Source organism: Sphaerodactylus townsendi, linkage group LG15 (assembly GCF_021028975.2).
Source record: "Sphaerodactylus townsendi isolate TG3544 linkage group LG15, MPM_Stown_v2.3, whole genome shotgun sequence".
Taxonomy (NCBI): Eukaryota; Metazoa; Chordata; class Lepidosauria; order Squamata; family Sphaerodactylidae; genus Sphaerodactylus; species Sphaerodactylus townsendi.
In genome coordinates this window covers 17531867-17550359 of record NC_059439.1, presented here as the reverse complement: position 1 = coordinate 17550359, position 18493 = coordinate 17531867, and the positions used below count along the sequence as shown (strand labels likewise).

Below are 18493 nucleotides of genomic sequence, written 5' to 3'. Positions count from 1 at the left end.
GCTACACAATATCTAGATTGCAGGGAGGTTTAAATGCTCTAACCATAACGAAGCCAAACCTTTTTTTTTTGCAGATGCCACCTTCATTTTCATGCACATACCTAACACACACACCCCTTCACCCCCTCCCTGTTCTTCCTTTCAGGCCCAGTCCCAGGGATCCATAACGCTGAAAATAATTCCAGCCATCAAGGAAGAAGATTGCCTGAAGGAAAGCAAGGTAAGAGAGCGTGCTGGAAAATGGTGATACTCTGATTTGTCAGAAGGGCTCCGGGCTGGGATTTGCATTCTGAATCTGGAAAACTGTAATGAGTTTCAGGTCAGCTCCACATTTACAGGCCAGCTTACACTGCTTTCCGGAGAGATTAACTGTCATCGTTTCTCTCAAGGAACCCTGACAGATTTGGCAGGGGGGATGAGAATTCTGTAATGGAAATCCTTTATCTGCCTCTCTCGACTGCAGTCCCCAGAAGCAAGCAATAAAGCCGATCGTCTTCCAAGGCCCTTTGTGTGGTGCCCATGTCTTCTGAGATGACGCAGGCCACGATAAACATCTCGGCGCCTCCTCGGCTAACGTTTAGGCACCAGGCAAATTCTGTCCCATTGTCCTGTTTTTGGGGCTGACCTTTCCACACACTCTTCCTTTCCCGACTCATGCTAGCGTGGTGTCGTGGTTAAGGTGTCAGACTAGGATCTGGGACACCCAGGTTTGAATCCCTACTCTGCCATGGGAATTTTTTTGCTAGATGACCTCGGACCAGTCACACAGCCCTGACCCCAGGAAGTACTTGGATGGGAGACATTCAAGGATTACCAGGGGCATGATGTGGAGGCATGCTGTGAGGAAATGGCTCCTTCCTTCTCCCCCCCCCTTTCCCCTCCCCCTCTCTGAGCAGATATCATAGATTTGGAGACCTTAACAATGCCAGAGGGACATCAGGAAAAGCTACCTGACCTAGGAGGAGAAGATAACCCAGACTGACCCTGAGAGAGGGGTGGAGCCTGGGAACGGATAAAACTGCTAGGAACAGAGAGGGGAGGTCTCTTTCTCTTTTGTTTGCTGGGTCACTTAAGGAAGCAGAGCTCTTGCCTGGGCTCTGGAGAGAGTAGCCATTTTGGAACCATGTGCTGACCCAGGAAGCTGACCCAGTCTTCCAGGCAGGGGCGTAATGCCCATTGGGCAAGGTGGGCATCTGCCCAGGGCATCACCATGTGGGGGGCACCAAAAATGCAGGGTTCGTTTTTGGGTGTTTTTAGTGGTTTTCCATTTTTGGCCTTCTGGGGGTGCAGTTTTTAGGCTAGTGGCACCAAAATTTCAGCGTATCACCAGGGGACTGTCCTTATGCTACCCCCCTAGTTTGGTGCAGTTTGGTTCAGGGAGTCCAAAGTTATGGACTCCTAAAGGGGTGCCCCCATCCCCCATTGTTTCCAATGGGACCTAATAGGAGATGGGGGCTACATCTTTGAGGGTCCATAACTTTGGCCTCCCTGAACCAAATTGCACCAAACCTGGGGAGTATCATTAGGGCAGTCTCCTGATGATACGCTGAAATTTTGGTGGCGATATGTCTAAAAATGCACCCCCTGCAGGCACCAATGACCTGGTGCAAAAAAATTTTTTGGTTGTGGTGGGGTGGCCGCCCACGGGGGGTGGGATCCAACTCAGGTTTTGCCCAGGGCTCCAGTTTGCCTCGTTACACCCCTGCTTCCAGGTAATGGGAACCCTGTGAGGATTGTAACCTTCTAAGCTTAAGACTCTACCCTATTGTAACAGCTGCTAGGTTATATATACCTACACCTTCCTATACCTATGTATCCCATGTTAATGGGCCTTTTGTTTCAAGTCTCTGTTGCTTAGCAATGTAGCAGCTAGGCGACCTCGCCTGGAGCCTCCGGAAGGGGGGAGGGAAGTGCAGAGACTTTGGGCAGGAGACTATTGCTTTGGCCTTGAGACGGCACTCCAGAACAAAGCTTTTCACACCTTGTTGTTCTCTTAAGCTGTGGAAAGATGGGAAGGGGTGTTCGAGCGGGAAAAGAGGGGAATAAATGTGCCTGGATCCAGTGGTGGGATCCAAACATTTTAGTAACAGGTTCCCATGGTTGTGGGATTCAAACTGTGGCATAGCACCAATGGGGCTGGGCGGGGCACGACAGGGGCATGGCTGGGCATTCCGGGGGCGGGGCATTCCTGGGCGGGGCTGTGGCAAGGACGCAGCCGCTGAGTCCCTTGGGCGGGAAATGAATGCATGCAGGCGCAGGCTGCCACGCACTCCAGTGCACCTCCTGCTAGACTGCTTCAAGTTCTGCGCGCTACTGCTGAGAGGAGGGGCGTAACTAAGGCAAAAATCACGTGGCAAAATCACCAATTAGTAACCCCCTCTCGGCACACACAAATAATTAGTAACATACTCTCGGGAACCTGTGAGAACCTGCTGGATCCCACCTCTGCCTGGATCTCCAGAACTAGCTTCCTGCAGCTTGAGTCCGAATTGACAACCCAATAAAGACTTCTGATTTTATATCCAGAGTCCAATGATTGATCGTTGTACCAAGACTTAACAGTAGACAAGAGTGATCTTTTTTTACTTTGGCTTTTTAAACTTTATTTCAGTTTTGTTTTGTTTTTAATCACAAGGAGCAGCCGAGGCTTTCCTCTCTGTCCCATATCGTTTTCAGGAACCTCCGATTTAGTTTGATTCCTGTTTATTGGGGGGGATAAAATCTCCGGGAAGCTTGTAATTCAGGGCGGTGAATTCTGTGGTCTGTATAAAATCCTGTGGGTTGGATCCAGCCTGCCTTTCTGCCGATGAGAAAGGGGGAGAGCAAATATGCTGGGGATCAGGGGACTGACACGGGGAAAAGTCGTGTTTGACGCAGGCTGAAATAAAGCAGTGAATGTGGTGAGATTTAGCAAAGGAGCTGATTGTGCAGAGTGGTAAGCTGCATTGGCTGCAGTTAAAGCTCTGTGCATGACCTGAGTCTGATCCCAATGAAAGGCCTTTTCAGGGAGCCAGCTCAAGATTGACTAAGCCTTCCAGCTTTCCGAGGTTGTAAAATAAGTACCCAAGTTCCTGGGGCTAAAGTATAGGTGTCTGTGGAAGGCGGTAGCAAAACACCCGATAAACACAGTCTGCCTAGCAAATGTTGTGACGTGACATCACCAGAGGTGGGATCCAGCGCGTTCTCACAGGTTCCCGAGAGTAGGCTACTAATTATTTGTGTGTGCCGAGGGGAGGTTAATAATTGGTGATTTTGCCACATGATTTTTGCCTTCGTTACGCCCCTCCTCTCAGCAGTAGCGCGCAAAACTTGAAGCAGTCTAGCAGGAGGTGCACCGGTGTGCGTGGCAGCCTGCGCCTGTGTGCATTCGTTTCCCGCCCAAGGACCAACACAGCTGCTGCGTCCTTGCCACAGCCCCGCCCAGGAATGCCCCGCCCCTGGAATGCCTGGCCATGCCCCCGTCATGCCCCGCCCAGCCCCATTGGTGCTACGCCACAGTTTGAATCCCATCACCGTGGGAACCTGTTACTAAAATTTTTGGATCCCACCACTGGACATCACCCTATAGGTCAGTGATGACCTCGTGCTTACACAGGAGTCTACCTCTAGCAAAGAAACTGGTTGCATCCAATCCTGTGTCTGTGTCATGCACCATAGAAGAGGGCAGCCAAAATAGTAAAGAGTCTGGAATTCATGCCCTATGAAGAGAGGCTTAGGGAGCCGGAGATGTTTAATCTGGAAAAGCGAAGGTTGAGGAAGGACATGGTAGCTATGTTTAAATATTTGAAGGGATGCCATGTCAAAGAGGGAGCAAGCTTGTTTTCTGCTGCCTCTAGAGATTGAATCCTCACTCATTGTTTATGCTGTGGTTTCAGAACACAAACTAACCAGGTTTGAGGTCGTTTGTGTTCTGGAAACCTGGCTAAGAGGGTAGTGGGGACTGACCAGAGGTCGGCCCTCAAACCTGGTTAGTTTGTGTTCTGAAACCTGGCTAAGAGGGTAGTGGGGATTCGACCGGGGAGGTCGTCCCTCAAACCTGGTTAGTTTGTGTTCTGAAACCTGGCTAAGAGGGTAGTGGGGATTCGACCTAGGACATGGAATAATGGGTTCAATGTGCAGGAAAAGAGATTCCACCTAAACATCAGGAAGAACTTTCTGACAGTCAGGGCTGTTCGACTGTGGAATTCACTGCCTCGGAGAGTGGTGGAGTCTCCTTCTTTGGAGGTTTTTAAAAAGAGGTTGGATGAACATATGTCAGGAGTGCTTCGTTTGTGTGTTCCTGTATGGCAGGGGATGGGACTGGATGGCCCTTCTGGTCTCTTCCAATTCTATGATTCTGTGATATAGCATGGGCCCTGATGTTCCTTTGTTCTTCACCAGGTGTTCGTGAGAGCCCTTTTCACCTACAACCCCAAGGAGGATAAAGCCACCCCTTGTCAAGAAGCTGGGCTGCCATTTCAAAGAAGGCACGTCTTGGAGGTGGTGAGCCAGGACGACCCAACGTGGTGGCAGGCCAAGCGCGTGGGGGACACGAACCTTCGGGCAGGCCTGATCCCTTCGAAACAATTCCAGGAAAGGTGAGTTGGAGGAGTGGAGAGAGGACATCAGTTCTGGTTTCATGCCTGGTCAATAGCAGAGATTGTAGATGAGGCCAGACTGTGATTTTGAGAGAGAGCTTTCTGAAATAGCCAATACAGACTTGTTCGAATCTCTTTGAGTTGGGTTACTATGATCTCCATGACTTTGTGGTACAGTGATGCTTTTCTCAAGAGAAGTCTATCTGTTTTTGTGTTGGAGGAGAGTGTGACAGATGCTGTGGACCACCACAAAACGAGTGGGAGCTAGATCAAGTATGAAGTGTCTCTAGAACCGAAAATTGTTAAACTGAGGCTGTTGTATTTTGGTCACATTATGTGAAGTCAAGAGTCACTGGAAAGGACAATAATGCTAGGAAAAGTTGAAGGTAGCAAGAAAAGAAGAAATGCTAAGATGAGATGGATTGATCTGGTAAAAGAAGCCACGGCTCTCAGTTTGCAAGACCTGAGCAAGGCTATGATTGATAAGGTGTTTTGGAGGAAGTTGGTTCATAGGGTCACCATGAGTCATGCACACGCACGCACGCACGCACACACACTGTTCCCATTCAGGAACGATAACATCCTCCAGTTAAATATGCCTGACCAGGTCACTTTTGCAGCTTGGACAGGAGAGCAAACACACCTGAGATGAATCCCTGCTTATTTACGTGTTTGCTTCTTTTTTGGTCCTGCCTCTGAGCTTATGCAGAATGACCTCCCCTTGCTGCTGAAGACAATGCTTCCAGAGCATTAGGGCCCATGCACTTCCGCACATGCAGAATAATGCCCTTTCAATCCACTTCCAATGCATTTCAGCTGGAGTTTACTGTGCGGAATAGCAAAATCCACTTGCAAACAATTATGAAAATGCATTGAGAGTGCATTATTCTGCATGTGCGGAAGTGCCCCAAGACATCAGAAATTTTGAAATTCCAGGCAGATGTTAACCTGAGTGCTTGCCTTTTTTGTTTCCATTTACTGAGATTTTTCATCGGTCCGGTGGTGGGCATTAAGAGGGGTGACTCAAACGCAGTTGCATGCCTTTGAGGGTAAGGAGTAATGAGGAAAGCTGCATTTCAAAGAGGGCTTTTCGTAATCACTTCCGCCCAGTGGTGGGATTCAAATAATTTAACAACCGGTTCCGGTGGTGGGATTCAAATAATTTAACAACTGGTTGTTAACAAGCACCATTTTAACAACCGGTTCTGCTGAAGTGGTGTGAACCGGCTGGATCCCACCACTGCTTACGCCTCTGTAGCTGGCTGGGGAGATCGAAATGAGGTTCTGTTAGGAAGATCTCTTAAACCTGCATGCCAAAAGCTGTTCAGGGAGTATAACGTATTGTGGATTGATTGGGGGCAAACCTTTTCTGTTAATTACAGCAGATCTCACTTTGAATCTCAAATGGCACGCTCAGTAATAGATTATGCTTTTTGAGTCCAGTGTGACATTCGGTATAGACTCTCCGGTGAATTCTGTGGGATTTCCCACTCAGTATCCCCAAGTTTTTCTCTTCATTTTAGTCTCTCCATCCTGTGTGGCTTTTGCAAACGGGGTCTTATGGTTCCTGGCATAATTGTTGTGATTGTCAACATTTGTTTATTCATTTGTACACTACCTTTCCCCTCAATGGGTACGCAAAGCAACTTACAACATTGCTCTCGCACTGAGAGCCAGCGTGGTGTAGTGGTTAAGGGGAGGTGGATTCTAATCTGGAGAACTGGGTTTGACTCCCCACTCCTCCACCAGAGGCTTATCTGGTGAACCAGATGTGTTTCCGCACTCCTACATTCCTTCTGGGTGACCTTGGGCTAGTCACAGTTCTTTGGAACTCTCTCAGCCCCACCTGCCTCACAAGGTGTCTGTTGTGGGGAGAGGAAGGGAAAAGAGTTTGGAAGCCCCCTTGAGTCTCCTTACAGGAGAGAAAGGTGGGGTATAAATCGAACCTCCCCCTCCTCCTCCTCCTCCTCCTCCTGGTCCTGTATCACAGTGAGCTTCCGTGGCCGAGTGAGGAATTGAACCTGAGTTTTCCAGTTCCCAGTTTGACATTTTAACTACTCTGCTACAGCTCTTCCTTTCATCACCAGAAAGGCAGTTGTTACTGACCTGGGTAGCCAGACTAACCCAATCTTGCCAAATCTCGGAAACTAAGCAGGGGCAACCTCAGTTAGCATTTAGATGGGAGACCACCCAGGAATATCCGGGTCGCTAGCCACGGCCACGCACAGCAACATTTCACACCCTTAACATCAGGACCTGCTTTTCTGGCCAGCCTCAGCAACCACGGAAGAGTCGAGACAACAGAACCGTCCGTCTCCGAAAGACTTTGCTGCTGTGGATTTTTCTTTTCCCCTCAAAATTGATTTCTTTTTGTGCTCAGGAGGGAACAAATCGATGGTAATGGAGACGAATGCTCTGCATCGTGCGGGTTGCTGGCCTTCCGCCCTCAATCGCAACCCTTTCCTTTGAATATTCATCTTCGGACAACTCTTGCGGCCAGAATCTGGACGGGAGCAACCGGATATTAATAGAAACCAGAGGCAGGAAAAGAATATGTTGCAGCTGTGTAGATGGCTTAATCTTTCCCATTTTGTACATGTGGCTGTTCTATTAAGTAGGGGGGGATTAATCTCTGCCTCCTCCCTCTCCGCATGAAACTGGAGGAGCAGTTTCTTTCCCAAGGAAGTGCCCCCTCCTTTCTCTTGGATTTGAACAAATACATTGATGTGCACATGATGTACACTGAGTGCACTTAGGTCTCGTACAGCAATTTACAGAGAAAATCCAGTGTTTGGAATTGTGGTAGCTGTGTCACCATCAAAGGAAAGATCTCCCCTTTTTTGTTATTGGAAGAAGGGACGTTTTAATTGTACAACATGCGCAGGATGCTAAAACTGGTTGGCAGTGAGACTTCCACCTAAACATTAGGAAGAAGGAGAAGGAGAGGAGGAATAGGAGTAGGAGGAGTTTGGATTTACATCCCCCCTTTTTCTCCTTTAAGGAGACTCAAAGGGACTTACAATCTCCTTTCCCTTCCCACCTCACAAGAAACACCCTGTGAGGTGGGTCGGGCTGAGAGAGCACCGAAGAACTGTGACTAGCCCAAGGTCACCCAGCTGGCATGTGTTGGAGTGCACAAGTGAATCTGGTTCACCAGATGAGCCTCCACAGCTTAAGTGGCAGAGCGGGGAATCAAACCTGGTTCTCCAGATTAGAGTGCACCTGCTCTTAACCAGTACACCTCTTCCTGATGGTAAGGGCTATTTGATACTGGAATACACTGCCTTGGAGGGTGGTGGAGTCTCCTCCTCCAGAGGCTTTGAAACAGAGACTGAATGGCCAGCTGTCAGGAGTGCTGTGATTGTGTGTTCCTGCATGGCAGGGGGTTGGACTTGATGGCCCTTGGGGTCTCTTCCAACTCTATGATTCTATGATGGCTGACAGTGCTGTCCTAAACAGAGTTGCACGCGTTTACGTCTACTGAAGTTGGAGGGCTCTCCTTGGGTGTGACTTAATTTAGGAAGGGTGTGACTGTGTTTAGGATTACACCTCATCAAGTCCTGATTAGATCACTGCAGTGTGCTCTAAATGGACCTACTTTTAGGAGTAGGGCATTAGCTCCGTGCTAAAGCATCTGTGCTACATGCAGGTTCGATTCCGAGGATCTCCAGTTAAGGAGCTCAGGCAGTAGGTGATGTGACCACAGATAAGAACATAAGAACATAAGAACTAGCCTGCTGGATCAGACCAGAGTCCATCTAGTCCAGCACTCTGCTACTCGCAGTGGCCCACCAGGTGCCTTTGGGAGCTCACGTGCAGGATGTGAAAGCAATGGCCCTCTGCTGCTGCTGCTGCTCCTGAGCACCTGGTCTGCTAAGGCATTTGCAATTTGAGATCAAGGAGGATCAAGATTGGTAGCCATAGATCGACTTCTCCTCCATAAATCTGTCCAAGCCCATTTTTAAAGCTATCCAGGTTAGTGGCCATCACCACCTCCCGTGGCAGCATATTCCAAACACCAATCACACATTGCTTGAAGAAGTGTTTCCTTTTATTAGTCCTAATTCTTCCCCCCAGCATTTTCAATGAATGCCCCCTGGTTCTAGTATTGTGAGAAAGAGAGAAAAAATTCTCTCTGTCAACATTTTCTACCCCATGCATAATTTTATAGACTTCAATCATATCCCGCCTCAGACATCTCCTCTCCAAACTAAAGAGTCCCAAACGCTGCAGCCTCTCCTCATAAGGAAGATGCCCTAATCCCTCAATCATCCTCGTGGCCCTTCTCTGCACTTTTTCTATCTCTTCGATATCCTTTTGGAGATGTGGCGACCAGATCTGAACGCAGGACTCCAAGTGCGGTCGCACCACGGCTTTATATAAGGGCATGACAATCCTTGCAGTTTTATGATCAACTCCTTTCCTAATTATCCCCAGCATAGAGTTTGCCTTTTTCACAGCTGCTATGCACTGAGTTGACATTCCCATGGAACTATCAACTATCAACTAAGATGATCTTGATAGACCAATGGCCTGAGTCAGTAAAGGCCTCTTCATGTGTTCAAGGTGGCTTGGAAAACTGTAGTTTCCAATAGGGGATGCCAGCCTCTGGGTGGGACCTGGGGATCTCCTTGAATTACAGCTCATCAGTTTCCCTGGAGAAAATGGATGATGTGGAAGGTGAATCCTATGATCTTGTATCCCACTGAGATCCCTGTCTTCCCAGACTCCACCCCCCAAATCTCTAGGAGTTTCCCAACCTGGATCTGGCCACCTACCCCCTCTACCCCCTACAGGTGTCCAGGGTGTGTGGACCTAGCAGTCCTATTCCCCGACTAACCTCACCCCCATCCTGTCTCGATGACTTACCAGCTTTTTCTGCGTTTGCTTCTTGACCAATCATCACCAGATGTGATCCAGAACGGATGCTGCAACATCTGGGGACTCAGACTAAGGACTTTAGGGCAAAGTATCTTCAGGATGTTTGGGGCACCCCACCCACCCCCCAAAATATGGCATGGTCTCATTTTGTGACTCAACGTGAATAGTAAAGCACATTGTCAGCAACACTGACCCCTGCTGGTTGGATCCTCAACTGACAAAGCTAGTAACACAACCCACAGTAGTTTCCTCCCCATAATGCCCGTTCGTATTCTGAACTGTTTAATAAGGTAGCTTATCAATATTTTTAAGAGATAGATTTCTTGAACATGCAAAGAACAGAAAAGTGTGCGTTTTGGCACAAAAATACCTCCCAGTCATCACCTAGCAATGCAAACAACTCTTTCACACTCCGCATTCCAGACCATACTTTTCTGGATCAGAGGACTTGCCTCTCAGCACCCGTTACTGTAGAAATACATCATTCTGCTCTTCATTTAGCTGGAAGCACCGACTCTTACCCCCCGTTTCTGTCTGCGCTGTTGTCTGATGCTTTGTTCTTCCCACTGTCTCTGCATGATAACTATTTCTCTATTTAGGCGTCTGATGTACAGGAGGACCATCGGCATGCTACACAACACCAGAAGCGCAACAAAACCGCTCTGTAAGTCACTCACGTCTTTCTCTTTATCACCCCCCCCCCCTTCCAAGGCACTGGCATTTTTGACCCATTTGAATTTTAAATGGTTTCCTTTATGGGGTTTTCACGGCGATCGTTCGAAGGACCGAAGCTCAAGGCCACAGGGAGCGTGCAGCAGCGCCGAATCGTGCAATTTGAGTCGTGCTGCTGGCCAACAGTCATGTATTGCTTGTGGGTTGGCGTGAGCCCCACTGGAGTGAAAGGGAGGGTGGCCAGGAGATGAAGTCATGAAGGGGGGGAGATTTTGAAAGCAATGCTATAAACCAGTGATGGCGAACCTTTTCAAGACCGAGTGCCCAAATTGCAACCCAAAACCCACTTATTTATTACAAAGTGCCAATACGCCAATTTAACCTGAATACTGAGGTTTTGGTTTAGAAAAAACGGTTGGCTCCAAGGTGCACGTTACTCAGGAGTAAGTTTAGTGAAGCAACTGTGCAACTTTTCCAGTGGGTGAATCACGACCCTAGGAGGGTTTACTCAGAAGCAAGCCCCATTGCCAGCAAACGAGCTTACTCCCAGGTAAGGGATCATGCCCAGGCTAGCCTAGATGTGTGTGTGTGTGTGTGTGGGGGGGGTGATTTTCCATCCCACCCCCACATGATGAACTCTGTGCACGTGTGCCCACAGAAAGGGGTCTGAGTGCCACCTCTGGCACCCGTGCCATAGGTTTGCCATCACTGCTATAAACAGAGAATGTTGATTGCTCATGCCAGCCTTCTCATAAAGAACCAGCTAGGCAACTCATATCATTTCAGCCTATCCTTGTATTCAAATAAGATTCCACATCCTTCCTAGGCTAAGAGGCCCTTAGATTTCAAAAACTATTTTAGTATACTATCTGAACCAGATTGTTTAAGCTCCATAGCGTGAGTTGTAGTTCCTTCATTTCTTTTCTCTTTTTTTTTGGACTCCAAATACTTGAAAACCATTCTCATACCAAGTCCTTTAGCAGCCTGTTCTCTAGGCTGAGCCATTTCCAACTGGCTGTCTGACGTTTTGCTATCTAACCCCTTTGGTTATCCTTGTAGCTGATTGGGGAGGAGCTGTAGCTCAGTGGTAGAGCGGCTGCTTGTCATGCGAAAGGTCCAAGGTTCAAATCCCCGGCAGGTCCAGTTTAAAGGATGAGGTAGCAGCTGATGGACCTCTGCCAGAGACCCTATCGAACTGCTGCCAGTCTGAGTCAGCAATGCTGACTTTGATAGGCCAGTGGCCTGGTTCAGTATAAGGCAACTTCATGTGTATTCTTTTCACCTTGTCAATAACCTTTGTGTAACTCAGCACCGTGCTCCAAAACCAGCACATTCAGACAGGTTTTGTTGCAAATTCAGCCTTCCCTCCACATTCACCACTATGGATTATTCTACCCTCTGTAAGGGCCAAAGTTGCACATGTGTGTATTATGGGTGAGGGGGCTTTAGACGCAGTGTCAGCACAATCCTGTGCAGACTTAGGCCCCTTCCGCACACGCAGAATAATGCACTTTCAATCCACTTTCACAATTGTTTGCAGGTGGATTTTGCTGTTCTGCACAGCTCCACAGTACATTGAAAGTGGATTGAAAGTGCATTATTCTGCATGTGCGGAAGGGGCCTTGGAATGACACAAGAGCAAATTTAGACTAGAACACTAGTACTCGCCCTATAGCTCACCTCGGGCCACATTGGCAGTTACCATCAGTCAAGAGAACCACATGACTGCTGTATTCTCTGTGCACCACCTCAACACACTCACATACAACAAGATGTAAGTATTAATACTAAGTGTGCATAACTGTAACTTTTGAAATCAACAGGGTACCCCTGAACATGCAGGGTGGTTGTTTACCACCACTGTTGAACCTTAGCGCAGCCCTTGGGCAGTGGCGTAACTATCAGGGATGGGTGGGGGACCCATACTCAGATGGAGCTGATGGGGCCGCGTGGGATTGGAATACTCACCACCCCCCCTCCCTCCCCCCCCCCCCACCCTGCCACTGTAAGCGAAAGCCTCACTATCCTCACTCCTACAGACCCTGCAGCTACAGGTAAGTGGGCATGCAGGGTGCATGGGATGGGGCGAAACCTGGGGGCGAAAACTTGGAGTCTGCCCTGCCTCCATTTTCCCCAGCTACCTCTGTTGTTGGTATTCTAGAGTTGTAGGAGACTATATCTCCAGATGCAGGTGACTACTTTATCAGCTCCCCTGTCAGCATGGACAATTGGCTAAGTGCTAGCTGATGGAACGGGTAGTCCATATACTGGCTGTGTTGCCTGCCACTCACTGATCTAGAGAGGGAAGGGGCTTGTAAGTCAGATCTGTGGCACAAACGCAGGAAGTGGGGTTCATGTTGTAAAATATATATTTCCCAATGAGATTGGGGGAGTGGCCTATTTATGAACATCTGCAGCAGGCCATGAAAAGTGAAGTATCTGGGCTTAGGCTAGAAGATATGGAAAGGAGGAGGAATCAGGTGGTGCGATCCTCTGAAGTGCGGTGGCTTCTCTGGCTCCATGGGAGGTCATGATAGCACCTGCCTCTAAGGAAAACTGCAGGAGTTTTGAGGCCCCTTGAGGGCTTATTGCGGCAGATGCCTTCCTATGGATCTAGGAGTCCTCACTGCCTCCCTCTCAAAGTCACGGTGGGAAAGGCAGAGGGACTTCTGGGAACCTTAAAATGGGAGAAGAAGACACGATTGCTCTCTTTAAATATTTGAAGGGCTGTCACATTGAGGAGCTCAGGGAACCGTTCCTGTTGACAGCAGAGATGGACTGCAACAATGGCTAACACCATGAAAAGCTACTACTGACCTTAGGGAAAAAACATTCACAACAAGAGCAGTTCAGCAATGCAATCAGCTGCCTAGGGAGATGGGGAGCTCCCAGTCACAGACTGGACGAACACTCGCAAGGGGTGCTTTCAGCTGATCCTGCACTGAATCATAGAACCATAGAGTTGGAAGAGAGCCCCAAGGGCTATCGAGCCCAACCCCCTGCAGGGCAGGAACACACAGTCAAGGCACTTTTGACAGATAGACATTGAGCCTCTCTTTGACAACCTCCAAAGAAGTATCAGCAGAGTTTAAAGTGGAGCTACCGGTACTCTGGTAAGATGAGAAGGTCTACAGTCTTCTTGCACTCACTGCAGCCTCCTAGCACTTTTGGAAAAGAATACTCTCCATGCATGCTCTTTCATAGAAGTTGATCTACCTTTGTAGTTGCAAGATTACACAAGTCTATGTTATACAAGACTATAAGACTATACAGAACTCTTCAGCAAGAACACAGTGAACACACACACACACTGAACTCAGAGTCAGACTCAGTCTCAACTTGGCATATACAATGCAATGGTTCTTATACATCCAACAAGGATACTTTTCCCCACCCCGCCAACAGCCTCTCATTGGTCTAGAGTCACAGATGAACTCACCAATCATGTTAAAGGTTAACTGCTACTTCACCCTAGACTGACTGTCTCCGGCCTTTGAGTTGGGTACACTTCTGCTAACTTGAAGATGACCCTTTTGTGAACCTTTCTTTTTATATATATCATGACAAGAAGAAGACTACACCACACTCAGAAGGAGTGCATTCCACTGTCGAACAGCCCTGACTGTCAGGAAGTTTTTCCTGATGTTTAGGTGGAATCTCTTTTCCTTCACCTTGAACCCATCACTTCTGGTCCTAGTCTGTGGAGCCGCAGAAAACAAGCTTGCTCCCTCACCACCATGACATCCCTTCAAATATCTAAACATGGCTATCATGTCACCTTTTAACCGTCTCTTCACCAAACTAAACATCCCCAGCTCCCTAAGTCTCTCCTCGTAGGACATGGATTCCAGACCTTTTACCATTGAGTAGGGGGCTGGACTAGATGGCCTACACGGTTCCTCTGAGATTCTCATCTATGAAAGCTTGGACCACTGTAAAATCTGTTTGTCTTTGAGGTTCTGCAAGACCCCTGTTGGCAATAATTCTGCTGATACTTTAAGAACGCCAAGTCACTGGGATGTCTTTATAGAATATGGCTTATTCTCATCTCAGGATGCAGGCCTCTATGTGCTGGCTGTTCCTTCTAGAAACTTCAGCAACACCCCTCCCTCCAGCGCATTGTAGTGGTTATAGGTGCATCGCTTTCAACTGGCGAAGTCAGCTCTGATCTCCGCCTGCCACTTGAGCTATGGAGGCTTATCTGGTGAAACAGATTAGCTTGTGCACTCCAACACATGCCAGCTGAATGACCTTGGGCTGGTCACAGTTCTTTGGAGCTCTCTAAGTCTGACCTACCTCATAGGGTGTTTGTTGTGAGGGGGAGGAGGGAAAGGAGCTTGTAAGTCCCTTTGAATCTCCTTATAGGAGAAAAAAAGGGGTATAAATCCAAACTCTTCTTCTCCCCCCACAAAAGACCAGGCTATAGCCTCAATGGCCTTTTTATTTGATGACAGCAGTTGTGCTTTATAGTTTTGTGCCTTTGTTCAGGTGCAAAATATAATGGGTCTTGGGTCCCTTTAAAATTGCCCCTTTAGAAACTGTACGTAAACAGTAAGTTCCAAACTGCATATGCATAGCTGGCCACGTACATGACTGAAGACATTACCAGTTTCTCCATAACTGAAGTGTGGATAATGTTTTTGGGACGCCGTATGCCCCGACATCTGTGTGTCGTCTAAGGGCGCAACTAAAGGAAACACTGGAGATCTGGGATTGGGGCGCCCATCTTTAAAACCATCTATTAATAGAACCTGCACGAGGATGGGAAATTGGATTTGGATTGATGTGCTTTGAGGCAGGGGTTTAACCCTTTCTCCCCTGTTGAAATGACCCTGCGGGGGTAGTCTGCCAAGATAGCGAAAACAGATGGATCGTTCTGCCAGCACGATGCAAATCACCAAGTGCATTGAGGCGACTGAAGAGGCAGAGATGGCGTGGACTGATGCTGTCCTTTTTTAAATGCAATCCCAACAAGAAAAGGTGGCCGGTCAGAGCTGTTGGGTCATCCGTCCCGCAGCAGAGAAGCTTTGTGTAACATAGGAACTCTTCAAGGGAATTGGCTGCCAGGCTCACGGGGTGGGGGTTAACCCAGGAAGGACTTCCAGGAAGGTTCCCAGACCATTAATTTTAGGCATCTCACTGGTGACTGGCCCAATCTGAAACCCATCTATACTTGCCCTCATTGTTGCCCTCGTGTGTGCTTTTGTGCAATTTAACTAAGCAAGCGTAGTGCAGTGGTTAAGAGCAGGTGGATTCTAATCTGGAGAACCGGGTTTGATTCCACACTCCTCCACCTCAGTGGCGAACTCTAATCTGGTGGACCAGATGTGTTTCCCCACTCCTACATTCCTGCTGGGTGACCTTGGGCTAGTCACAGTTCTTTGGAACTCTCTCAGCCCCACCTACCTCACAAGGTGTCTGTTGTGGGGAGAGGAAGGAAAAGGAACTTGTAAGCCACCTTGAGTCTCCTTACAAGGAGAGAAATGTGGGGTATAATCCAAACCTCCTCCTCCTCCTCCTCCTCCTCCTCCTCCTCCTCCTCCTCCTCTTCTTCTTCTTCTTCTTCTTCTTCTTCTTCTTCTTCTTCTTCTTCTTCTTCTTCTTCTTCTTCTTCTTCTTCTTCTTCTTCTTCTTCTTCTTCAGTTACGGGGAGTGGTGTGGTGAGAGTGAATGCCACAGCAGGGTCAAATGCTGGGAAGCACTGTTGACATTCCCAAAGCCTTTGTTGAGGTTGCGTGACAGCATTATCCCATGGAGGTCAACGTCTAGGGTAGTGTACCATGTTCCCTGCAAACATCTCCACGTCAAAAAAATCTGTTCCTCTTCAAACTGACAAGCACCTCTTTCGCTTTTGCTGCTGTTACCTTTGCTGCCGGAGTTGCTTGTGCTTTACAAATTAACCTTTGTGTAAATGTGAGTACAGGGGTACTAACTAGCGTGGGGTGTCACTAGCATTGTAGAAGGGTCAGGATACCTGGCCCCGAGATGCGAGGTAAAAACAACATCTACTCTCTTCCCACAGCGGAAGATTAAAAGTTGGGAACGAGGCTGCACGGATCTCAGTGCGCATGACGAGTGTTGTCCAGAGATGTCCTACGCTGGTGATCCATCAATGCAAAAATGTGGTCATGGGGTCTCCTTTGTCCCATTTCTTAGGAAAGAACAGCAGATAACTGGTGACGCCCTTTGCAATTGTCCCCAGGGTGTGCTCTGGGAAACCACAATCGGAGCAGATTTCCATTAGCAGCCCCCCCCCCTCCAGTCCATTGAACTGTTTCCTTAATCTTTTAAAAATCTGTTATTGCCTCTTATCTTTTTATGCTAACCGCAGATGATCAGTCTTCCGAGAAAGGTAGGCTTTTCATCTCTTTTAAAGTGAGCAATTAATGCTTTTTTCCCCTTTCCTGCATAATTTCCTGATAATTAAAACGATCTCCTGTAACTGGAGCCATGATGTATCGTGTGCATGTCTGTGTTTTTACCTATAAGCTCCGATGTGGTCATCAAAATGAATGCTGAAACACAGGTAACGATTTGTGCGGTTTTCTGTAATACGTTTTACTTCCAGCTGCGTAGACTAGGATCTGGGAGACTGAGGTTCGAATCCCTGCACTACCAAGGTGAACTTTGGGCCCATCGTACTCTTTCAGCCTAAGATACTCACAGGTTGGTTGTGAGGGAAAACTGGAGGAAAGGAGAGACCGCGGATTGTTCCTGGAGGAAAGGTGGAATAAAAATGTACTAAATAAATCATAAATGTCAGGTTTTTCAAGTAACCAGCGTGGTGCAGCGGTTAAGAGCAGGTGGACTTTAATCTGGAGAATTGGGTTTGATTCCCCACTCCTCCTCCACCTGAGTGGCAGAGGCTTATCTGATGAACCACAGTTGTTTCACAACTCCTACATTCTTGCTAAGTGACCTTGGGCTAGTCACAGTTCTCTCAGAACTCTCTCAACCCCACCTACCTCACTAGGTGCCTGTTGGGGGGAGAGGAAGGAAAAGTAATTTGTGAGCCCCTTTCTGTCTCCTTTACAGGAGAGAAAGGAGGGTATAAATCCAAATGCCACTGCTTCTTCTTCTAAACTGGGTATTGTTTCAGCCTGGAAGGGCCCTCCAACCTTTTTGAGTCTGCAGGCCCTCTGCCATTCTGACACAGTGTGGTAGGTACAGCCACATAATGGCTTCCACAAAATGGCTTCCACAAAACGGAGCCCGCCACAAAATGGCTGCCATAGCTTACCTTCAGTCACACAGCGAAGCTGTTTGTGTTGTGGTGGCAGCTGTTATCAAAGCAGTGGTTTTCAAAATCTGTTCAGCCAAATCGGAAGCCTTGCTGGGCAAAAGCCCCGCCTGGTTCTACTCACTTTCTAAAAACACTTGGTGGATGCCAGCAAAGGTGTCAGTGGACACCGTGGTACCTGTGGGAGCAACATTGGGGACTCCTAGTATAGATGGAAGGGATAGAGATGGTTTCACATTGTCTGAACAATCATAAGGACTAGAGTACTTGGGTATTTTTTTTTTAATTGGGAAGAAACAAAAACTGTTTCACTCCTTTTTCTTCAGCCCTTTCCTATTGCATATGCTTCTTTAGAAGCAAATCACACCATGTTCGCTGGGATGGAATCCTTCAGTCTTGGTAAAAGAAAAAGCAGGTGTCTGAGTGACCTTAAATTCTCTCCTTTGCAGATTTTACTACTCCTGTTCTTAATTACTTCTGAAGTGTGAAGGGAGAGTAGGTGGCACACGGGACTGAAATCTGATGCATTGAACTCACGTTCTGCAATTAGATGGGCAAGAGGACGAGGGGAGTCAGGCGGTGGGAAGAAATCAAGGAAAGCCTTTCAGGTGCTGAAACAGTGACTTGGGGAAGGGGAAGCAACAGATGCAACATCTCGGCAAAAAAGATACATGCTCGTGCAGTGAGCATGTGAATGCCAGACTAATCTCCTTTATGCATACATTTCTGCATCTTGGGAACAGAGCTCACATTCAAATCTGAACATCCTCGGATTTTCTGAATGCTCTGTAAACTGAACTCCCCTCCCCCCATTCGCAGGGAAAGCGAAGGAGATCTGAAAGCATAATGATTCCCTCGGAGTTTCCCGCTCTGTTTTTTCTGCCTCCCCCTGCCCACATCACAATGGTTTCTCCCACCCACCATTTCAGGATGATCAGAATGTCTGGGGCAGTTCCTCCAGTTTTGTTTCCTTTCAGTCTAGGAACCGGCATAATTGGCAAGACTCGTGATTCATTAAGAAAACTCTTGCAGGCAGGCCTTCCTTGTCTCTTGCCTGCGCTGCCCCCTGCTGCCATTCCCTTCTTTTCTCTCTCCCTTCCCGATCAGTGTGAAGGGAAACAGG

At 48.0% G+C, this 18493-nt stretch overlaps 1 protein-coding gene across 1 annotated transcript in view; it reads left to right on the top strand.

Moving 5' to 3' along the window:
- Nucleotides 1-18493, top strand: part of MPP3 (MAGUK p55 scaffold protein 3) — a 97424-nt gene that overhangs the window by 37637 nt on the left and 41294 nt on the right. Inside the window, exons 9-12 of the mRNA XM_048516449.1 lie at nt 146-220; nt 4381-4577; nt 10058-10122; nt 16462-16482. Of these exons, the coding sequence (XP_048372406.1) occupies nt 146-220; nt 4381-4577; nt 10058-10122; nt 16462-16482 (358 nt within the window). The remainder of the gene's footprint in view (nt 1-145; nt 221-4380; nt 4578-10057; nt 10123-16461; nt 16483-18493) is intronic.